Source organism: Odocoileus virginianus, chromosome 6 (genome assembly GCF_023699985.2).
Source record: "Odocoileus virginianus isolate 20LAN1187 ecotype Illinois chromosome 6, Ovbor_1.2, whole genome shotgun sequence".
In the NCBI taxonomy this organism is placed as follows: domain Eukaryota; kingdom Metazoa; phylum Chordata; class Mammalia; order Artiodactyla; family Cervidae; genus Odocoileus; species Odocoileus virginianus.
This window is the reverse complement of record NC_069679.1, coordinates 27,478,888-27,498,998: the sequence shown is the minus strand read 5'-3', so window position 1 is coordinate 27,498,998 and position 20,111 is coordinate 27,478,888. Positions and strand designations below refer to the sequence as shown.

At 39.5% G+C, this 20,111-nt stretch overlaps 1 protein-coding gene across 5 annotated transcripts in view; it reads left to right on the top strand.

The window, feature by feature from the left end:
* The first annotated feature begins 577 nt into the window (after positions 1–577).
* ZNF106 (zinc finger protein 106) overlaps positions 578–20,111 on the top strand; it is a 55,063-nt gene continuing 35,529 nt past the window's right edge. The window contains exons 1-4 of one of the 5 annotated variants that reach the window (XM_070469074.1): positions 579–698; positions 6,922–7,053; positions 13,909–13,994; positions 18,870–18,931. In XM_070469074.1, the coding sequence (XP_070325175.1) occupies positions 13,941–13,994; positions 18,870–18,931 (116 nt within the window). In that variant the 5' untranslated portion in view covers positions 579–698; positions 6,922–7,053; positions 13,909–13,940. Of the gene's footprint in view, positions 699–6,921; positions 7,054–13,908; positions 13,995–18,869; positions 18,932–20,111 lie in introns of all 5 variants that reach the window. The other 4 variants (XM_020906763.2, XM_020906764.2, XM_070469075.1 and 1 more) reach the window with 4 other exon arrangements.

Sequence of the window (20,111 nt, the reverse complement as noted above, 5' to 3'; positions counted from 1 at the left end):
ATGGCTGGATGGCATCACCGACTCGATGGACATGGGTTTGAGTAAACTCTGGGAGTTGGTGATGGACAGTGAGGCCTGGCGTGGTGCAATTCATGGGGTCTCAAAGAGTCGGACAGGACTGAGCAACTGAACTGAACTGAAGTCAAGATTTGAACTCGGGACTGTCTGTCCTGAAGCTTTTGCAACTTTCAGTAAGCTTCAGTAAATTTTACAAGGAAAGAGTGATTGGAAATTTAGCCACAACAGTTTCCACTGCCTCGGGGAACGGTCAGAACTTAGGAAGAGTGTAGGAGCAAGAGGGAAGCCTAAAAAAAGCAAAAAGAATGGGGAAAAAACGAGGGAGGCTGTTTACAGCGTTACAGCAGAGTCCGGTGCAGCGGGATAATTCTGCCAGCTGGTCTGCCTTTTGATCTTCCATTGTTTTGAGGTAAAGCCTTGTTCCTCTGTGTCCGTTGTTCACTCTCCTGTGTTCAAATAAAGCTAGGTTGTTGAGAAAGGCGGACCATAGCGGGGGGAGTGAGAGCGACGGAAGCGCTGTGCGCCTGCGCTCTGGCGGCGGCGGCGGCGGGGTTTCCCGGTGGGGAGCGGGTCCGGAGCGGGCCGCCGGACCCAAAGCTGAGGGGGGTGGCTGGGGCGTCAGTGGGCTCCCTCGCCGGCGCCTCGGGGGCCTGATGGAGTAAGAGGGGTCGGCTGTGAGTGTGAGTATCAAAGGGCCCAGCGGCGCCCAGGCGTATCGGAACCCCAGGGACCTAGGGGTCTGCCGCTGTAGGGAGGCTGTGGGGGTGCAGGAAGCGGCGGGTCTCTGCTCCTGAGGGCTGCGGCGCGGGGGCTGCGGGTCGTCCTCTCTTGAAGGGGTCGCGCGGGATTACGGGCCGGCGGTGCTTCTAGCCTCGGGATACAGTGTCTCGCGGGGGCGTTCCGGCTCTGCTCCCAGCTCCGGCGGGAAGCGTGGCTTCAGAGGCTTGACCTTTCGGGGAGGTCGCTGACTTTCGCCCCCCAGGGCAACAGGGAGCCCATAGACTCAGGTACCCCTTAAAGGCCTACGGGTCTCAGGCCGCGGACACCTTTCCACCTCTTGTGACAGACAGCCTCTGTTCTTTTTCCTCCTTCGGACTCCTTGGTGGGATGCGTCTTAATAATAGCTACTAATTAAGAAGAGCTTACTGTGTGTCAATTTAACATTTAGTCCGAATCTCAGTGCATAATTATGGAGAGGAAATGTTTTGCACGCCACTCCCCCTTCAGTCTGCTCAATTTAATCATCTTTGAGAATCAGATTAAGCCGTCTTGTTGGAAGTTTATTTCCATGGCTTTTAACAATTTGGAACTCCATGGTAGTTAAGGAAATTTCTCTTAATCTAGCAAATGTCTTTATCCACCATAAAGTTTTATATCAGATTTACTCAAGACAAAATAACTTTTGACACTTACCAAGAGCCTAATACTATTCTAAGCCCCTTGGAAAATCTTAAAATTTGTTTTAAACCCTGGTCTCAAGTTAGTGAAACAACAGAAGATAATTAGGTTCAGTTAGGGTTTATCTAGCACCTACTACACATGTGCCAGATACACTCAGGTCTGTCACAAAAAATTAATGAGATATTATAATGGAAATTTTTTTTTTTTTTTTTTTTTGGCGCACATTTCAGATGAGGTCGCTGAAAGTTTGATGATAATTTGCCTAACCTAGCTAGGGAAGTGGTGAAATTCAAATACGATGGAAAGGTTATTTTCTCCATGTTACATCAAGTTAGATATTGTTAAGCACTTTTGTTGAGAAGCAGCTACACTACAGTTACAGTTTCTAGAGTTTACTATTGAGTCTAGAAAATGATAGCCTAATTAAAGATACTAGATGGTTTTAAAGTGGCTTGGAAGGAGTTAGGACGTGTAGAGTCTGATCAGGTTAGTTCAAATCCAGTTGCTTTGATTGAAAGGAAGATATTTAAAAAGGAAGAACTCTGGTGATTATTGTATGTATATATATGCATAGAATATCTCTGTTAGAATACATAAGAAACAGTGATGAAGTGGGGGTGGCTAGGAAACAGGAGTGGAAGAGGAATAATTTTCTCTTTTTTTGTAAGCTTTTTTGTTTTATTTTTTATTATGAAAACTTTTAAGCATCCAGAAAAGTAGGGAAGATAACATTTTGAACCCCCTGTAAATTGATCACTCAGGTTTTAAAATTCCTTAATAGTTTGCTGTATTTGCTATTTTTATTCCTGATATTTCACCCTAAATACTTAAATATGTGTCTCTAATGAAAAGAAAATTTTTTCTATGTAACCGTATATAATAATCACACTGAACAACAGTTTATGTTATCTAATACCTGATCCTTATTAAAAATTTCCCCAAATTATCCCATTTTCTTGTTTTTACAATTTTTGATCCGTCTATGCATTGAGTTGACTGTTATATCTCTTGAAGTCTTTTTAAATCTAGAAGTTACCTTTTTTCTCTTCTTTTTTCATCATGACTCAATGAGAGTAATACAGTTATCCAGATCTCTGATTGATTCTTAGTGTTATCATTTAACATGTTACTATAAAGTTGAAGGTAGAGGTAATACTTGATTCGTTCAGGTAAACACTTTGGGGACTGTGTCAAAGATCAGACTGCGTACTGTAGTTTCCCCCCAGTAGTGATGGTGAGATTGCTTAGTGGGTTATGGTAGTTAAGTCTGAGTGCTTCTTTATGAAACTGCATTTCACCTCCTTAAAACCAGATGTAACCTCAGATATGCAGATGACACCACCCTTATGGCTGAGAGTGAAGAGGAACTAGTAAGCCTCTTGATGAAAGTGGAAGTGGAGAGTGAAAAAGTTGGCTTAAAGCTCAACATTCAGAAAACTAAGATCATGGCATGGCATGGTCCCATCACTTCATGGGAAATAGATGGGGAAACAGTGGAAGCAGTTTCAGGCTTTATTTTTTTGGGCTCCAAAATCACTGCAGATGGTGATTGCAGCCACGAAATTAAAAGACGCTTACTTCTTGGAAGGAAAGTTATGACCAACCTAGATAGCGTATTAAAAAGCAGAGACATTACTTTGCCAACAAAGGTTCATCTGGTCAAGGCTATGGTTTTTCCAGTGGTCATGTATGGATGTGAGAGTTGGACTGTGAAGAAAGCTGAGTGCCGAAAAATTGATGCTTTTGGACTGTGGTGTTGGAGAAGACTCTTGAGAGTCCCTTTGACTGCAAGGAGATCCAACCAGTCCATCCTAAAGGAGATCAGCCCTGGGTGTTCATTGGAAGAACTGATGCTGAAGCTGAAACTCCAATACTTTGGCCACCTCACTCGAAGAGTTGACTCATTGGAAAAGACCCTGATGCTGGGAGGGGTTGGGGACAGGAGGAGAAGGGGACGACAGAGGATGAGATGGCTAGATGGCGTCACCAACTCGATGGACATGAGTTTGAGTAAACTCTGGGAGTTGGTGATGGACAGGGAGGCCTGGCGTGCTACGATTCATGGGGTCTCAAAGAGTCGGACATGATTGAGCGACTGAACTGAACTGAATCCCTTTTGTACCTTTATAACTTTAAAACTAGTGTTAACTATTCCACAAATAATTACCTTTAAAAAGACAACACTCACTGCAAGAAATTGTCTTTTTTTTTTTTAAAGTGAAGCTCTGATAACTAGGTGGCATTGTTCTGATCTCTCAAAGAGATCAGAATTTACTCAAGGTGGTAAACATATTAGCTATTTTTGTTTAATTCCAAGGTCACACAGTTTCCCACCATATTTTGTAAACTATAAACTAGTGTATAAATGTAAAATTGTTATTACTCTTGGTAGTTATACTATTTTTCCCCTTGTATCTTTTTAGGTGGATAATCAGTATCTAGTGAAATTACACTTTTTGGAGTATCAGTAAATTGAAATTGATCTATGTCGTGTGATAGCCAGATTAGAACCACTCTGAAAGTTCAAAATATGTAGAAGTCAAACTTCTTGATATTATGAGTTTTAAAAATTGCTTTTATTTTAAAAATGATAATACAGTTAACCATTGAACAACATGAATTTGAACTGCGTGAGTCCACTTACATGCAAATTAAAAAAAAAATACTGAGGTTTTTTACCATCGTGGTTGGTTGGATTTGTGTATAGGGAAGAAAGTGCAAAAGGGCTTATAGTAAAAGTAAATCCTTGGCCCCCAGGTCCTCAGATCCTTTTCCCAGAGGCAGTGACTGTTAATAGTTCTTGGGTATTCCAGTAGGGATCTTCTACGTGTGTGTATATCTTAGTAGTATAACCTAAAGCAATAATACTCTTGAAGGTTATGCTCCAGTTTTTATTGTCTCTAGTCCAAATATCTTTGCTGATTTCTGCTCATTCATTCAATAGATATTGAATACCTATTCTGTACCAGATGATGTGCCAGGTAATGGGAATAAAATGGTGAACCACACAGGCATTCCTGCTTGCCATCATAGAGCTTGCACTCTATTGGAAGAGGCATTCATTAAGCAAATAATTATACTAGTTACTAAATATAGAAAAGATTTAGTACCTGCTTTGTATAAAACAATATGGATTTTCTAATTTATAGAGGACTCCTCGTAGCAGCCCTCTGACATTGGTACTGATATTTTTATTCTATAAATGTGGAAACTGAAGTATAGAAAAATTAAAATGGAGCAGAGTGAATAGAGTTTAAAATACTGAAAGAAAAATCTGACAATCCAGAGTTGACTCATTGAAAAAGACCCTGATTCTGGGAAAGATTGAAGGTAAAAGGAGCAGGGGGCAACAGAAGATGAGATGGTTGGATGGCATCACCAACTCAGTGGAGGTGATTTTGAGCAAATGCTAGGAGATAGTGAAGGACAGGGACACCTGGTGTGCTCCAGTCCATGGGGGTGCAAAGCGTCTGACACAACTTGGCGACTGAACAACAACAACGTGTGGGTATACAGTAAACTGGATGTAGGATATTCACTATAAAATTCTTTTAACATTTCTGCCTTTGCAATTTTCCAAGATACAATATAGGGACAAAAATCAAGGGACTGTTATGATCGGGTTTGCATTTTAAAGAGATTACTGTGGCTGTGGGTATAAGGAACTAGGAAAAGTACAGGATTCCCTCTCAAATATTTTTTTTTTCTCAAGTAGTTTTGAAACTTGGCAGGGCCTTGTGGGGCTCCCAGGCACAGAGGCCTTTCTGTCTTCCATTTCTTGCAGTCAGGACTCTAGTTTCTGTGATCTTCCTAGAGTTCTAAAGGACTATTCAAACAGTTGCTAGTCAAGGGAGGAGCAGCCAAGAAACCACCTGAGGCAAGATTAAAGATCAGAGAAGCTCATCAAGATTAGGAGACTGAGACCACCTGAGATGAGATTATGGGCATTCACACCCTAGTCTTGTCAGAGACCCCACCTTTGAGCCACTGTTATGAAAACCCTCATCAAGTTGAGACAGTTTTTTGAGGCAAATACCAGGGTGTGTCTTCCTTTGCTTGGCAAAGCAGTAAAGCTATCATTTTCAGCTTTACCCAAAACTCTTGTCTCCAGGGTTTCATTTGGCAGTGGTGTAGAGAGGCCAAGCTTTCAGCAAGTTTCATAGGGTTTGCTGAGACGACTTAGGAGGATAAATCATACAGGTATTCTTTTTAGGCTGATACTTTTAAGCTAAGTTTGAGCCTGGGATATTTTTCAAGCCCTTGGAATACTATACTTTTTAACAGCAGCTAATTTTGTCTAAACATATTTTTTACTACATTGCTGACATTTTGGATATGTCATTGCCTCATTCCAGAATGCATGTGAACTTTTCAGTTCAGCTCAGTTCAGTCGCTCAGTCATGTCCGACTCTCTGCGATCCCATGAATTGCAGCACACCAGGCCTCCCTGTCCATCACCAATTCCCAGAGTTTACTCAAAACTCTTGTCCATCGAGTTGGTGACGCCATCCAGCCATCTCATCCCCTTCTCATCCTGCCCCCAATCAATCCCTCCCTGCCTCAGGGTCTTTTCCAGTGAGTCAACTCTTCGAGTGAGGTGGCCAAAGTATTGGAGTTTCAACTTCCAATTAACACCCAGGACTGATCTCCTTTAGGATGGACTGGTTGGATCTCCTTGCAGTCAAAGGGACTCTCAAGAGTCTTCTCCAACACCACAGTCCAAAAGCATCAATTTTTCGGCACTCAGCTTTCTTCACAGTCCAACTCTCACATCCATACATGACCACTGGAAAAACCATAGCCTTGACCAGATGAACCTTTGTTGGCAAAGTAATGTCTCTGCTTTTTAATACGCTATCTAGGTTGGTCATAACTTTCCTTCCAAGAAGTAAGCGTCTTTTAATTTCGTGGCTGCAATCACCATCTGCAGTGATTTTGGAGCCCAAAAAAATAAAGTCTGACACTGTTTCTACTGTTTCCCCATATATTTCCCATGAAGTGATGGGACCAGATGCCATGATCTTAGTTTTCTGAATGTTGAGCTTTAAACCAACTTTTTCACTCTCCTCTTTCACTTTTATCAAGAGACTTTTCAGTTCCTCTTCACTTTCTGCCATAAGGGTGGTGTCATCTGCATATCTGAGGTTGTTGATATTTCTCCTGGCAATCTTGATTGCAGCTTGTGCTTCTTCCAGCCCAGCGTTTCTCAAGATGTACTGTGCATTTAAGTTAAATAAGCAGGGTGACAATATACAGCCTTGACGTACTCCTCTTCCTATTTGGAACCAGTCTGTTGGTCCATGTCCAGTTCTAACTGTTGCTTCCTGATCTGCATACAGGTTTCTCAAGAGGCAGGTCAGGTGGTCTGGTATTCCCATCTCCTTCAGAATTTTCCACAGTTTATTGTGATCCACACTGAAGGCTTTGGCGTAGTCAATAACTCTACACATGGACAGCACCAGATGGTCAACACTGAAATCAGCTTGATTATATTCTTTGCAGCCAAAGATGGAGAAGCTCTATACAGTCAGCAAAAACAAGACCGGGAGCTGACTGTGGCTCAGATCATGAACTCATTATTGCCAAATTCAGACTTAAATTGAAGAAAGTAGGGAAAACCACTAGACCATTCAGGTATGACCTAAATCAAATCCCTTATGACTATACAGTGGAAGTGAGAAATAGATTTAAGGGACTAGATCTGATAGAGTGCCTGATGAAGTGTGGACGGAGGTTCGTGACATGGTACAGGAGACAGGAATCAAGTCCATCCCCATGGAAAAGAAATGCCAAAAGGCAAAATGGTTGTCTGAGGAGGCCTTACAAATAGCTGTGAAAAGAAAAATGAAAAGCAAATGTGAACTTTTAGTAAACTAAATTTGCAGATACCACTACTTTGTGCGTTCCTGACAAGTCACTTCAGTGGTATCTGACTTTTTGCGACCCTTTGGACTGTAGTCCGTCAGGCTTCTCTGTCCCTGGGATTCTCTAGACAAGAATACTAGAGTGGATAGTCACTCCCTTCTCCAGGGGATCTTCCCCACCCAGGAATCAAACCTGCATCTCTGAACTCTCCTACGTTGGTGGGTGGATTCTTCACAACTAGCACCACTTGGGAAGCCCTTTAAACCACTACTTTACTAGCACATAAATTCCTTCTTAAAATATACTAAAATATATGGTGACCTTTTCAGAGCCTTAAGGATTTTTTAAAATACAAGACAAAGGCATTTAGAAAGCTATTAACATTAATTAAAACTACTAAAGTAAATGCTTTACTATGTTACACATTACACCAATATTGTGATATGATCACCCATTGACTTTTCTGTAAAAAGAATTATGAAAACAATTGCTTGTAAATCCATGGCTAATTCATTTCAATGTATGACAAAAACCACTGCAATGTTGTAAAGTAATTAGCCTCCAACTAATAAAAATAAATGGAAAAAAATAAAGAAAAAAAAAGAAAACAATTGCTGTTATAATCATACTTGTATAAAGTGGATGAAAATTATTGAATGAACCATTATCAGTAAGATGCATGGAGAACAACAAAGCTTTTTGAGAAGAATGGTGAACAATTGTCAAGCCCTCCTCAGCTTGCAGTGATTGTAATTCATGTTATAGAACTTAAAATTGCTTTGTGGATCTTTGGGGTTGCTATGATATGTTGAATACAGGAATGCAGACTTTTAAAATGTTAGTCGCTCAGTCATGTTCAACTCTTTGGAACCTCTATCAGCCTCCTGTGTCCATGGAATTTCCCAGGCAAGAATACTGGAGTGGGTTGCCCTTTCCTCCTCCAGGGGATCTTTCCCACCTAGGGGTCAAACCCACGTTGCCTGCGTTGGCGGGTGGATTCTTTACCAGTGTGCGTCCTGGGAAGCCCAGGTGGGCTGGAAATAAAACTATTAAATAAATGCAACAAGCTACTCAGTTAAACTTTTAAAAGTGTTTGTATAAATTATCTTTGGACTTATGACCAACTCTGTTACCTGATGGTAACCTTAGATAGCATTTTTGTTACTTTGTTAGAGCTGACGTTTTACACTTTGTTTCTCAGTTATTTCTCCCTCTAGGACATAATGTTTCCAAGTTCCAGAATTGACAAGTATTGGAATCTGATCATAGTTCTGATTCCAAGATAAAGAATCAGATTGTAGTCTGCCCTGTCTATTTTCTTGCCTAGTGATGGGCAGTCTGAACAGCTTCATTAATTGGATGCTTGACTTTGAATCACTTTTCCTGAGTCGCAGCCTTAACTTCCTGTCTTTGTTTTAACCGTGTGTTTTCTAGTAAAGAGTGGTTGGTATATATATATTCCTGCTGAGTGTTGTGTTAGGGCAGATAATATAAAAATGATAGTAAGTAAATGCTTATGAGCTTATGCTCCATCAAATATACTGGATTCAGGAAACCAGCAATCACTTGCCTTGGGAAACAAGAGCCAGCCAGAACTCAGACCTAGTAAATAGGACAGTCTTTGAAAGTTATGGTTATAGGTTCCTGTGCCCCAAAATGCTTCCTGACCTTTCTTGTCACTTTACTAAAATGCCTTCCTTAGCTAGGAGCCTTGAAACTTTCTGGGGAGTCCTACTCAACAAAGTGAGGACTTTTTGGAAGTGCCATTCATATCTTTGATCCATAAACTGGCCAACCTAGGGGTAATGGCAGAAATTTGTTCTGTTGCTGAACACTGTCTTTCTGTTATTCTGTCTTGATCACCAGAAGTCCATTAGTTTTCTTTCGGGGTTAAGGTGGAGACACAGAAAGTTATCTGTGAAATTCAGAAAAAGGATTCTAATCTGAGTACCAGTCCCCCTACCCCCAAGAAACCAATAATTAAGCTTTTGTTCTTCGGCATTTTACAGTATATTATTGTCATTTGGCTTTATATCAAATTTGAAATATCTTAAGTACTACTGTGCTTAATTGTAATCTATGTTATAGGTATATGAAAAAACAGATTCCTTCCTCATGGTAAGGTCAGGGAGATCAGACATACCCACCATCAAACAACCTGTTATTACTTAGGTAGCAGGTTGTTTTAACAGTTAAATGGGATAATGTGAAAATATTTCAGATAAAGTTCTTTGACACTAAATGATGTTTTCCAGCCTTGAGTTTCATAAATATTTAGAGGAATAATCTGATATTGATGTTTGAGATGGACTACAGTGTTAGAGATAGTGATTGCTTAAAGGCTGACTTGCTGACCAGTTTAAGTCACTTTTGAGAAACTAGCTGAAGGACGGGGAGAGCATGGTGAAGTGCAGAGTGGAATGTCTGGAGACTCTAATGCAGTAATAGTTCTTCTCTGCCTTAACAGCTGTATTTCTTTTTATTTATAAGCTATGTAGGTGATTCTATGAACTGCTTTAAAACTTGTTCATATATCGGGAGCAAGAGTTAGGGCAGGAAATGTTAGTGAGTATAGCAGTTGGGGGAAGGGAGAAGAATAGAAATAAGTTCCTGCAGGTTTATCACATTGAAGAGTATATAACATAAAATTTAAAAATTGAAATTTGTCAGGATTTGTTGACTAAATGTGAGACACTGAAAGGAAAGAATCTGATATGTTTTTGCCTATGAGAATGATAATTGTACTAGGATAGTTATCAAGATGTTGAGAAAAGGTACTTACTATAGGATTTTTTTTTAGACTTATAACTAAGAAATATTGCAGGTGTTTCTCATAATTCATTGGAGAAAATTTGAAAGATTACATAATGAGTATATTTAAGTGACATGGGGGGCATATAAGGTGGTCCAAATGAGGACAGCAGTTGTTTATTCACACTTACTTGACCTGTATAATGTAACCTCTCAAGCATTTTGAGATTGCAGAGTTGGATGGTTTCTATTTCCTTGACTTCTAATCCTTGTTAAGACCATTAAGTAGAGCAGTGGTTCCCAAATGGAAGGCTGTGAGTTAATTTCAGTATTTCAGAAACTGTAATGGAAATTATATTTTTACCCAGTTTAGGGATGTGCAAGTTAAAGTGCTTTTGTCTTTTTAGCTGGAATCATATCAACTCAGTGTTTTTAAATACAAGGTCCTTCTTAGTAATTACTTTGTTAGCAGTTTACACTTTTTGCTTTTTTACAAAAGTTGAAATTTTTACAAAAATGAAACTTAATTTATGCAAGTTAGAAACATGAAGCTCTTGAAAAGGAAAATGAACTGTTGCTTGTGCCAGAAAATCTCACTTTTTCATTGATTTTATTGCTTCCAAGATTCTGTTTTGCTTTAATGGGTAATAATTTGAAGCAGTATTAAAAACATTTCTGGCTATATCATCTTTATCACTGTTTATGCAACTCCTAGAACAATGCTTGCTGAACGAAATAACAAAATAGTCCTTGTAAATAGTAACTAAAGTTAAAGTAAATGTTAAGAGAGAATTAGAAGAATAATTATGCTTTGACACTTAGCACTAGGGTGGTTTGTGTTAATTTTGAGATTTAGGATAAATTAGTAATATTGAAGGCATAAATAGTACTATATCTGTCCATAAAGGTACATTTCTTTGTTTTAGTAGCTAGTTGACATTCAGCTTTCTCCAAGGTTCACGATTTTATCCTACATTTTTGTTTTGATACTTTGTTATTGAGTATAATTATTTCAGACATTCAATAGTGGTATGGAATGGGTTGCAATAGAAAGAAACTACTGTGTGTCAAGAGAAGTAGAGGACCTTTAGGCTTTTTCATTTGGTTCTTTCACCATGTTGTCTAGGGCGTTATAGATTAAATTAGGGTAGTTTATAACTTCATTACCTCACAGTTTTAAGTCCCATAAGGAACTTAAAGCCCAGATGAGGATGCAGATAACTCTATTAAATAGAGTCTGGTATTGTGTGTGTGGAGAGAAAAATAAATTTGCTTGGGGAGTGGAATTAAATTCTCGGGTAGGGCATCCTTGCAGAGATGCAGGAAGAAAGTATGGTAGTGCTGGAGGGTTGTAGAGACCCTTCTGGTCTTAATCCAAACCTCAGTATTTATCCAGTTATCTCTGACTCATATTTAATAACCCAAGATAATCCTATTTGGAACAATTCAGTAAATAATTACAGAGTGCCAAGGTATGCCAGACACTGTTTTCAGTGTTAGAACCTGTACTAGTGAGTTAAATATACAGTCTCTGTTCTTGTGGAACTTAATTTGTAATTGGGGATATAGAGAATAACAATATATACTGTGTTAGGTAGTAAAGGATGCTTGTTACAGATATTTCTTGCTGTTTAACAAGCTACTGTGAAATTCCTGACTTGAAACTGTTATTTTATTGATTCTTACAATTCTTTGGGTTGAAAAGGGCTCATTTAGCTGGTTCTTTAACTGGTCTCACTTGGGACCTCATTGGCGGCTGGGCCTGGAGAGCCCAACGGGACTGTCAGATGGCCCTGGTGGTTGTCTGGGTTCTCAGCTGTGCCCTCGGTTTTTTGTCTGGGTTGTAAGAGGAAGTGTTCCAAGTGCGCAAAGGCCGAAGCTGCAAATTTTTTTAAGGCATGACCTCAGAAATTGCATTGTCACTTCCATTGTATTTTATTGGTCAAAACAGGTCACAGAGAGGGACTGTACCTTTTGATGGGCAGTGGTGACAAAGTCACATCGCAAGAGAGAACATGGGGTGGGGAATGATGTTGTGGCCATCTTTGGAAGCTGTCTACCATTGTACTACTAAAAAGTAAAAAATTAAGCAGGTTATTAGGGGGAATAGAAGAAATGGGAGGCAGGAAGTACAATTCTATAGGAGGGCAGGGAAGGCCTCCCCAACGAGGCAACTTGAGAGAGTGACCCATGAGAACCATAAGTATATCTGAAGGAAGACTATTCCAGGCAGAGAAAATAGGACATAAAGAGAGCCACAGGTGGGAAAATCCCTAGTGTGATCAAGAAACAGCAGGAAGGAGGGCAGTGTAATTTGAATCGAGCACTACAGGGAGAGTGATCGGACATGGAGTCAAGAGTGTGAGAGAGAAACGGATTTTGTATTCCATGACAAAGGACTTTGTATTTTCTATAAGTGAGATGGACATCTGTTAGAAGATTTTGAGCAGAGGAGTTAAATGATCTGACTTAAATTTTAAAAGAATTCCACATAACTTCGTGGCAAATAGATGGGGAAACACTAGAAACAGTATCTTTATAAATAACAGGAGACTTTATTTTGGGGGGCTCCAGAATCACTGCAGACAGTGACTGCAGCCATGAAATTAAAAGATGCTTGCTCCTTGGAAGAAAAGCTATGACCAACCTAGACAGTACATTAAAAAGCAGAAATGTTACTTTGCTGACAAAGGGCCATCTAGTCAAAGCTATGATTTTTCCAGTAATCATGTATGGATGTGAGAGTTGGACCATAAAGAAAGCTGAGCGCTGTAAGAATTGATGCTTTAGAATTGTGGTGTTGGAGAAGACTCTTAAGAGTCCCTTGGACTGGACTGCAAGGAGATCAAACCAATTAATCCTAAAGAAAATCAGTCCTGACTATTTATTTGAAGGACTGATGCTGAAGCTGAAACTCCAATCCTTTGGCTGCCTGATGCACAGAACTGACTCATTGGAAAAGCCCCTGATGCTGGGAAGGATTGAAGGCAGGAGGTGAAGGGGATGACAGAGGATGAGATGGTCGGATGGCATCACTGACTCAATGGACATGAGTTTGAGCAAGCTCTGGGAGTTGGTGATGGACAGGGTGGACTGGCATGCTGCAGTCCATGGGGTCGCAAAGAGTCGGACACGAGTGAGCAACTGAACTGAACTGAGAATCTTTGGTTGCTGATTTGAGCATAGATCATTGTGAGGATAGACAAAAGTGAAAATAGGGAATCAGGTCATCCATGCTGTCCTCCAGGGAATCTTCCCAATCCAAGGATGAAACCCAGGTCTCCCGCATTGCAAGCAGAAGCTTTACCATCTGAGCCACCAGGGAAGCCCAAGAATACTGGAGTGGGTGACCTAACCCTTCTCCAGAGGAACTTCCCAACCCAGGAGCTGAACTGGGGTCTCCTGCATTGCAGGCAGTTTCTTTACCAACTGAATTACCAGGGAAGCCCTCAGTGATCTAACTTAAATTTTGAAAGAAACCCATTCTGAGAATCTTTGATTCCTGATTTGAGAATGGATCATGAGAGTATAAACAAGAGTGGAAATAGGGAGGTCAGTAGACTGGTGCCATGGGAGTTGTTTAATGTGCTGAGCTGTGAAGAGTGGCTAGATTTTGGAAGTACTTCAAGATGGGCCTGGCAGGATTTGCTGATGAGGGTGAATATGGGATGAGAAGGAGGGATCGAGGATGGCTTCCAAAGCTTTTGCCCTAGGTTCCTGCAAAATTGGAATTTTCATTTACCAAGATGGGAAGACTGGGGTAGGAGCAGGGTGGAGGTGAGGGAGATGCAGACTTCTATTTTGGGCTGTGTTAAGATGAAACTCAGGATATCTGGGAAGAAAATGTTACTAAATGTTACTTCCTCATTGCAGGTGTGACCTTGAGTGCTTCGGATCTGGTCACTATGGTACGAGAACGAAAATGCATATTGTGCCACATAGTGTACAGCTCAAAAAAGGTAATAATAGAAGAGAGAGAATCTGAGGCTTTTATGACTGACCATTTTTTCAGAGACATCATATGGAATTTATAGATGGGTAAAAGCTTTTAACATCTCCTTTATGTTTCTTTCCTAAACCTTAGTCTTATTTCACTGGTTTCTTTCTAATTACTGCCTTATGAAGATAGTAACTATATTGTTAAACCTCTACCTGGAATTTGAAGGTACTCAACAGTATGATAAAGAGAAATTAATCTAGTAACCAGTTACAGAGAAAATGCATTAAAATTCAGGCTGAGGTTGTAACAGCTTTCTGATTAGCTAAGGGAATGACGTCGATCTTAGCCTGTGAGTTCTCTGCCTGTGCTTGTGGGAAGCACAGCACAGCACAGTGGTTCTGACTATATTTTCAGACGTCCACAAGGTGGGGATGTTGCTCAAAGAAAAACACTTTTGAAAACGAAGAATTTACCTGTGCTTTAAGGAAAATGTCTGCACTTTGTCTCATATTTTGCCACCCACCACCACCCCCCTACCCCCTGCCTCTTATTTTTGCTTTCCAAGAATTCGTCTAGCTTAAATACTGAGGAACTTTCTCTGTGCTTTTAAGATGTTCTTGATTGCCATTGGAAATATAGAGAACTAGGAAAGTGATCATGAGTGAGGTTAGCCAGGCAAGTCTGAGTGAACCTTGAAAGATGTTTGGGAGTAAAATGGCTTACAAGAAATGGAGAAGAGGTGTTTTAGGTGGAATAAAAATACAAGGATTCAGCTGTAGAATGGAGTATAACAGCTCCAGGAGTAGGTAAAAAAGCTTATCTGACCAAAACAGTTTCATCCTGGAAATAATAGGACCACAATTTAATTTGTAAGTTAAGTGAAGATGGTTGATAAACAGTATTGATTGCCCCACTGAGGAGTTTGATTGTGATCCGTTTAGTAGGCTGGGGGGAAGAATTTTTTTCTTTTTTCCTATTTTAGGATTTCAATTAGTGTTGGGAAAATCAGCTGAGATTTTAAAATCATGTTTAGTAATATACTTGCTGCCTTTACAAGTGTAAAAGAACTGCTGTTCTAATTTTAAAAATTTAGACCAGGTTTACTCAGATTTTCAATGAATAAAAACTTTCTGTGCCTACTTTCACTTCATGGCAAATAGATGGGGAAACAGTGGAAACAGTGGCTGACTTTATTTTTCTGGGCTCCAAAATCACTGCATATGGTGATTGCAGCCATGAAGTTAAAAGACGCTTACTCCTTGGAAGGAAAGTTATGACCAACTAGACAGCATATTAAAAAGCAGAGACATTACTTTGTCAACAAAGGTCCATCTAGTCAAGGCTATGGTTTTTCCATTGGTCATGTGTGGATGTGAGAATTGGACTATAAAGAAAGCTGAACGCAGAAGAATTGATCCTTTTGAACTGTGGCGTTGGAGAAGACTCTTGAGAGACCCTTGGACTGTAAGAAGATCCAATCAGTCCATCCTAAAGGAGATCAGTCCTGGGTGTTCATTGGAAGGACTGATGTTGAAGCTGAAACTGCAGTACTTTGTCCACCTGATGTGAAGAACTGACTGATTTGAAAAGACCCTGATACTGAGAAAGATTGAGGGCAAGAGGCGAAGGGGACGACAGAGGATGAGATGGTTGGATGGCATCACTGACTCAATGGACATGAGTTTGGATGAACTCTGGGAGTTTCTGATGGACAGGAAGGCCTGACATGGAGCGGTTCATGGCATCACAAAGAGACACGACTGAGCGACTGAACTGACTGACTGATGCCTACTTTCAGATTAGAGGGAGAAGGGAAGATGAGAAGATATGAGATGGATAGGCAGCTACTCAGAGGTGTGGTGTCAGACTTTTGTGGAGTCTGTAGCCTATTTTGTTATATCTCACAACTTTTCTGTTTTAAGTCTTTTTGGCATTTCTTCTACTCTGGATTAAAACATGTTTTGTCTCTTCATATTTTTCCATGGGTCATAATAAAGTTAGATAAGAGCTGAGTAGTTAAATCTACTCATGCCTTAGGGAAAGCCAACAGTAGTTTTCTTAAGCAAGGGAATGGCATGATCTAAATGTTAAGATATGATCTAAGAAGTTAATGGGTTAACTGAAAGGGATAAACTCAGATAGACTTAAGAACAACTTATGTTGATGTACTTTCCTCTAGTTTCCCAGACTATTATAGTATTACCATGGCTGCTTCAGGTGGCTCAGTGATAAGAATCCTCCTGTCAATGCAGGAGACACAGATACCTGGGTTGGGAAGATCCCCTGGAGGAGGAAATGGCAACCCATTCCAGTATTCTGCCTGGAAAATCCCAGACAGAGGAGCCTGGTGGGCTACAGTCCATGGGGTCACAAAAGAGTCAGACTTAGCACCTACACACACGATTTGCTCCAAATACACTGAGGAGGAGAAAAGAATCTAGGGTTACTGTATGTTACATCCCTGAGTATCCTGATGTTTCTTAGCTTATGAAAGTCTGAGAAGCCCTGGAATTTAAAAATGTTTTTAAAAACTTTTGTGTTACTCATGTTTTCCAAATATTTTCAACCCCAAATCCCAGCCCCCTACTTCCTTCCCCTTTTAAAAACATAAACTGATAAAAGGAACTAAATAGAAGCTTTGTACATCTGCAGGTATACATTTGGAGCTGTGCCTGTAGGTCTTTCCCAGTTATTTTGAAAACTCAGTTGTCTCATTATTTGCATTCTTTCCTTGGAGCAGGATGGGCGAGGATTTCACACCTAAATTTAGAAACTTATTATTGAAGTATTCTAGACAATCAAAAGTTACATTAAGGACTTCCCTAGCCTCCAGTAGTTGAGACTCTGTGGTTCCACTGCAGGGGGCAGGGGTTCCATCCCTGATCAGTGAACTAAGATCCCATAAGCCATGTGTCATAGCCAAAAAAAAAAGTTTCCTTAAAACTAGTTTTGAATGATAACATTTTTTATAACTGAAATAGAATATAGAATTGGTTTTTATATCAGAATAACCCATTTCAATTAATACTCTTTTGGTTAGGAATGGTTTCATTGCAAGAAACAGACCCACTTAAATATAGCTTAAGTAAAGGAGATTTGGCTTATGTTTAGTCTAAGGAAAAATTGAACAAGAGAAAACAAAAACTGAAGAGCAAGAAGCATAGGGATTAGAGCAGATGTTGTATATTGTTCTTCAATTTTTTCATTCTCTGTCCTGTCACTAAATCCACTCAGTTTGCAGCTCTTTAATTGTTCATTCTGGTTAATGACCAGTCAGTTGTAGCTAGCATGTAATGGCCAATCTTGGATAAAACACTTGTAGAGATAGGAAGGGAATGATGATCATCTTCAATAAGATTGCCATTTAAAGGAAGTGTTTTGAATCACAGCACTGTATTATCACTGTGTATAGATAACTTAAAGAATAGTAGTTGTACTTTTTTTGACAAATGAACTGTATATAATAAAAATATCTCAATGCACGAGGTGCTTGCAGTTGTGGCATGATCTTTGAAACATTGGCTTTGTTGTCAGATCTGCCAGAGTTTGAGAACTAGTTTCACCACTTGATAATCTGACTCTGCAAGGGCACGGCTGCATATTTTCACATTTATCCTTTTAATGCCTAGCTTTGTACTTAACACCTAATAAGCACTGATAAGCATTTGGTGAATAAACAAGTTACCTTCTCTGTATCCTTGTGTCCTTATGATGTTAATAATCCACTTTTGTGGTTCAAGTGAAAAAATGTTTGAGACACTTCGCACAGGGCAGAGTTAATAGTAATGCTCAACTTGTGTGTATGTATTAGTCGCTCAGTCATGTCCAGCTGTTTGGGACCCCATGGATTCAAGCCCACCAGCCTCCTCTGTCCATGGAATTCTCCGGGCAGGAATACTGTAGTGGGTTAGAATTCCCTTCTCCAGAGGATCTTCCTGACCCAGGGATCAAACTCAGGTCTTGCACACTGCAGGAGGATTCTTTACCATCTGAGCCAGTTTTATATTTGTAAACAGCCATTTTCTAATTATGATGTACTGGCTATATATATATGCTTTGTGTGGCAGAGACCGACACTTACAACTTTTGAGTTTTTTGAGGTGTGTGAGTGTATGTGTCACACTTGCACATTTAAATGGAAACTCTTGCCATAGATTTTGTTTCCTTCCCAGTGGGATGGGGGTGGGGGGAGGAATCTAGTTGTACTAGATTTTCAAACTTTTTGTTGGAACGAAACACATCAGTTGTTGCAGGCAAGTGAGTGGGTAGTGAAAATGAAGCCATGCTAGAACTGCTGTGTTCAAGGCATTTTTAAAATCTTGATCTACCATAGGAGAATTCCCTTATGTCTGTAACTTCTGTCTAGAATTGATGTATCCATCTGTTCATTCAGCAGCTATTAATAAATATATGTCAAGCCCTGGCCAAGACATGGATAAGAGTTGTACCATACTCTTGAGAAACTGTCAGTTGAGTGGGGAAAGAAAATATGAAGAAAAGTAGCCAAGTAGTTGAGAAGTTATGTGATTTCAGGCATTTTTGTTGTTGTTTTTTAATAAACTTAAGTAAATACTTTGTAAGGGATAGAATTTTACCTATTCGTTTATTATTTAGTCTTTTGCCTCCTAAATACAATAAACTTTTTAACCTTTTTGGAAAGCCACTTAAATAGGTCTTTTAAAATTATTGCTTTATTTAGAAATAAAATATGTCAAAAACAGGCTAAAGAGTTACTTAATAAGGAAATGTTTTCAGTATTGAATTGTGAATAGAAACCACAAACACCAGTTTAAGGCAAAGAGCTTGAGCCCTGATTGTTGATTAAATAGGACAGAGAAATTTTTTTCTCCAAAGCAGTCCCCCTTAGTTTAATCTGCTTTCTTTAATTTTGAAGGAGATGGATGAACACATGCGGAGCATGTTGCATCACAGGGAACTTGAGAACCTGAAGGGCAGGTATGGAACCTTTCTCTTCCATAAACTTGTGGATGTGGAGGAATCTGAGGGTCTGTTAGCTTATTTTATAGTAATGCTTCAAAAGTGAATGTTGTCTTATGGCCTTGAACTGTCTTTTGGAATTAACAACAAGTAAAATAACTTTTTGGTTTTTTTTTTTTTTTTAATTCAAGAAGGATAAATTGTACATCTCAAATGTGTAGAATTCATAACAACTTTGGCAAATAGATTTGGCAAAGGTGGGTGGGGATTAGCTAGTTCTGTCATTAGTAAGCTTTCTCATTCCTGCACACCAGCTTTGCAGCTAGGACATTTCATATTATTGCCTAACCAGCTTGCAAATTATCACATGCCATAAACCTTTACTGGTTGTTGGAATAGTCTGAGAAGTCCAAAGTCTGCTAAATAGCACTGAATCTCATTAGTGTAAATAAAATCCATGTATAAACCTGTATTTAAGAATGCTGTTTTGTCAGGGTCCTTGGCTAAGAGGAGACTGCCTTGGGCCCGCCGGTGTAATAAACTGCACTCCACTAAAAAAAAAAAAGAATGCTGTTTTGTGAATTAAAGCTTAAGATGTTTAAGGAAATTAAGACACTAAAGGTAGCATGTATGTATATTCCATGTCTTTTTTCCCAACTAAGTTTCTGTTTTTTGATGTTTTGAATGTATGTGAATTGTTTGGAGACAGTATGGAACAGAGAAACTTTGAGAAACAAATAAGAATTATACCTTAGTCCATGAATAATGGTTACAGACTTTGATCAGGATGCCAACCTAGGTCATTTGGAATTATTTTAAGTAATATAGTTCTAGATTGTATGGGCAAATTAATATGTTATTGAACTTTGAGCATCTGTTTAGCATGTGAGAGGAATTTTTCTGTGGTCTCAGTCCCTTACTGTATGAAGTTTAGATATTCACAGCAGTGTAAAAGAGGTGTTCAGGCTTCTTGCCCTCTGGGATGGCCACACTCTTTCTGTGGAGTGTGTTTCTCTCTAAATAAACCCACTTCTTACCTATCAAAAAAAAAAAAAAAAAGATGTTCACTCAGATTTAGTGTGGAGAGCTCTTATAATATCTTGAACATATATGATCTTTAACTCATTATCATAGGAACCTATGAAATACAGTCAACCTTTGATTACCTATTTGTGGATTGTCTTAATTATTTGATCCC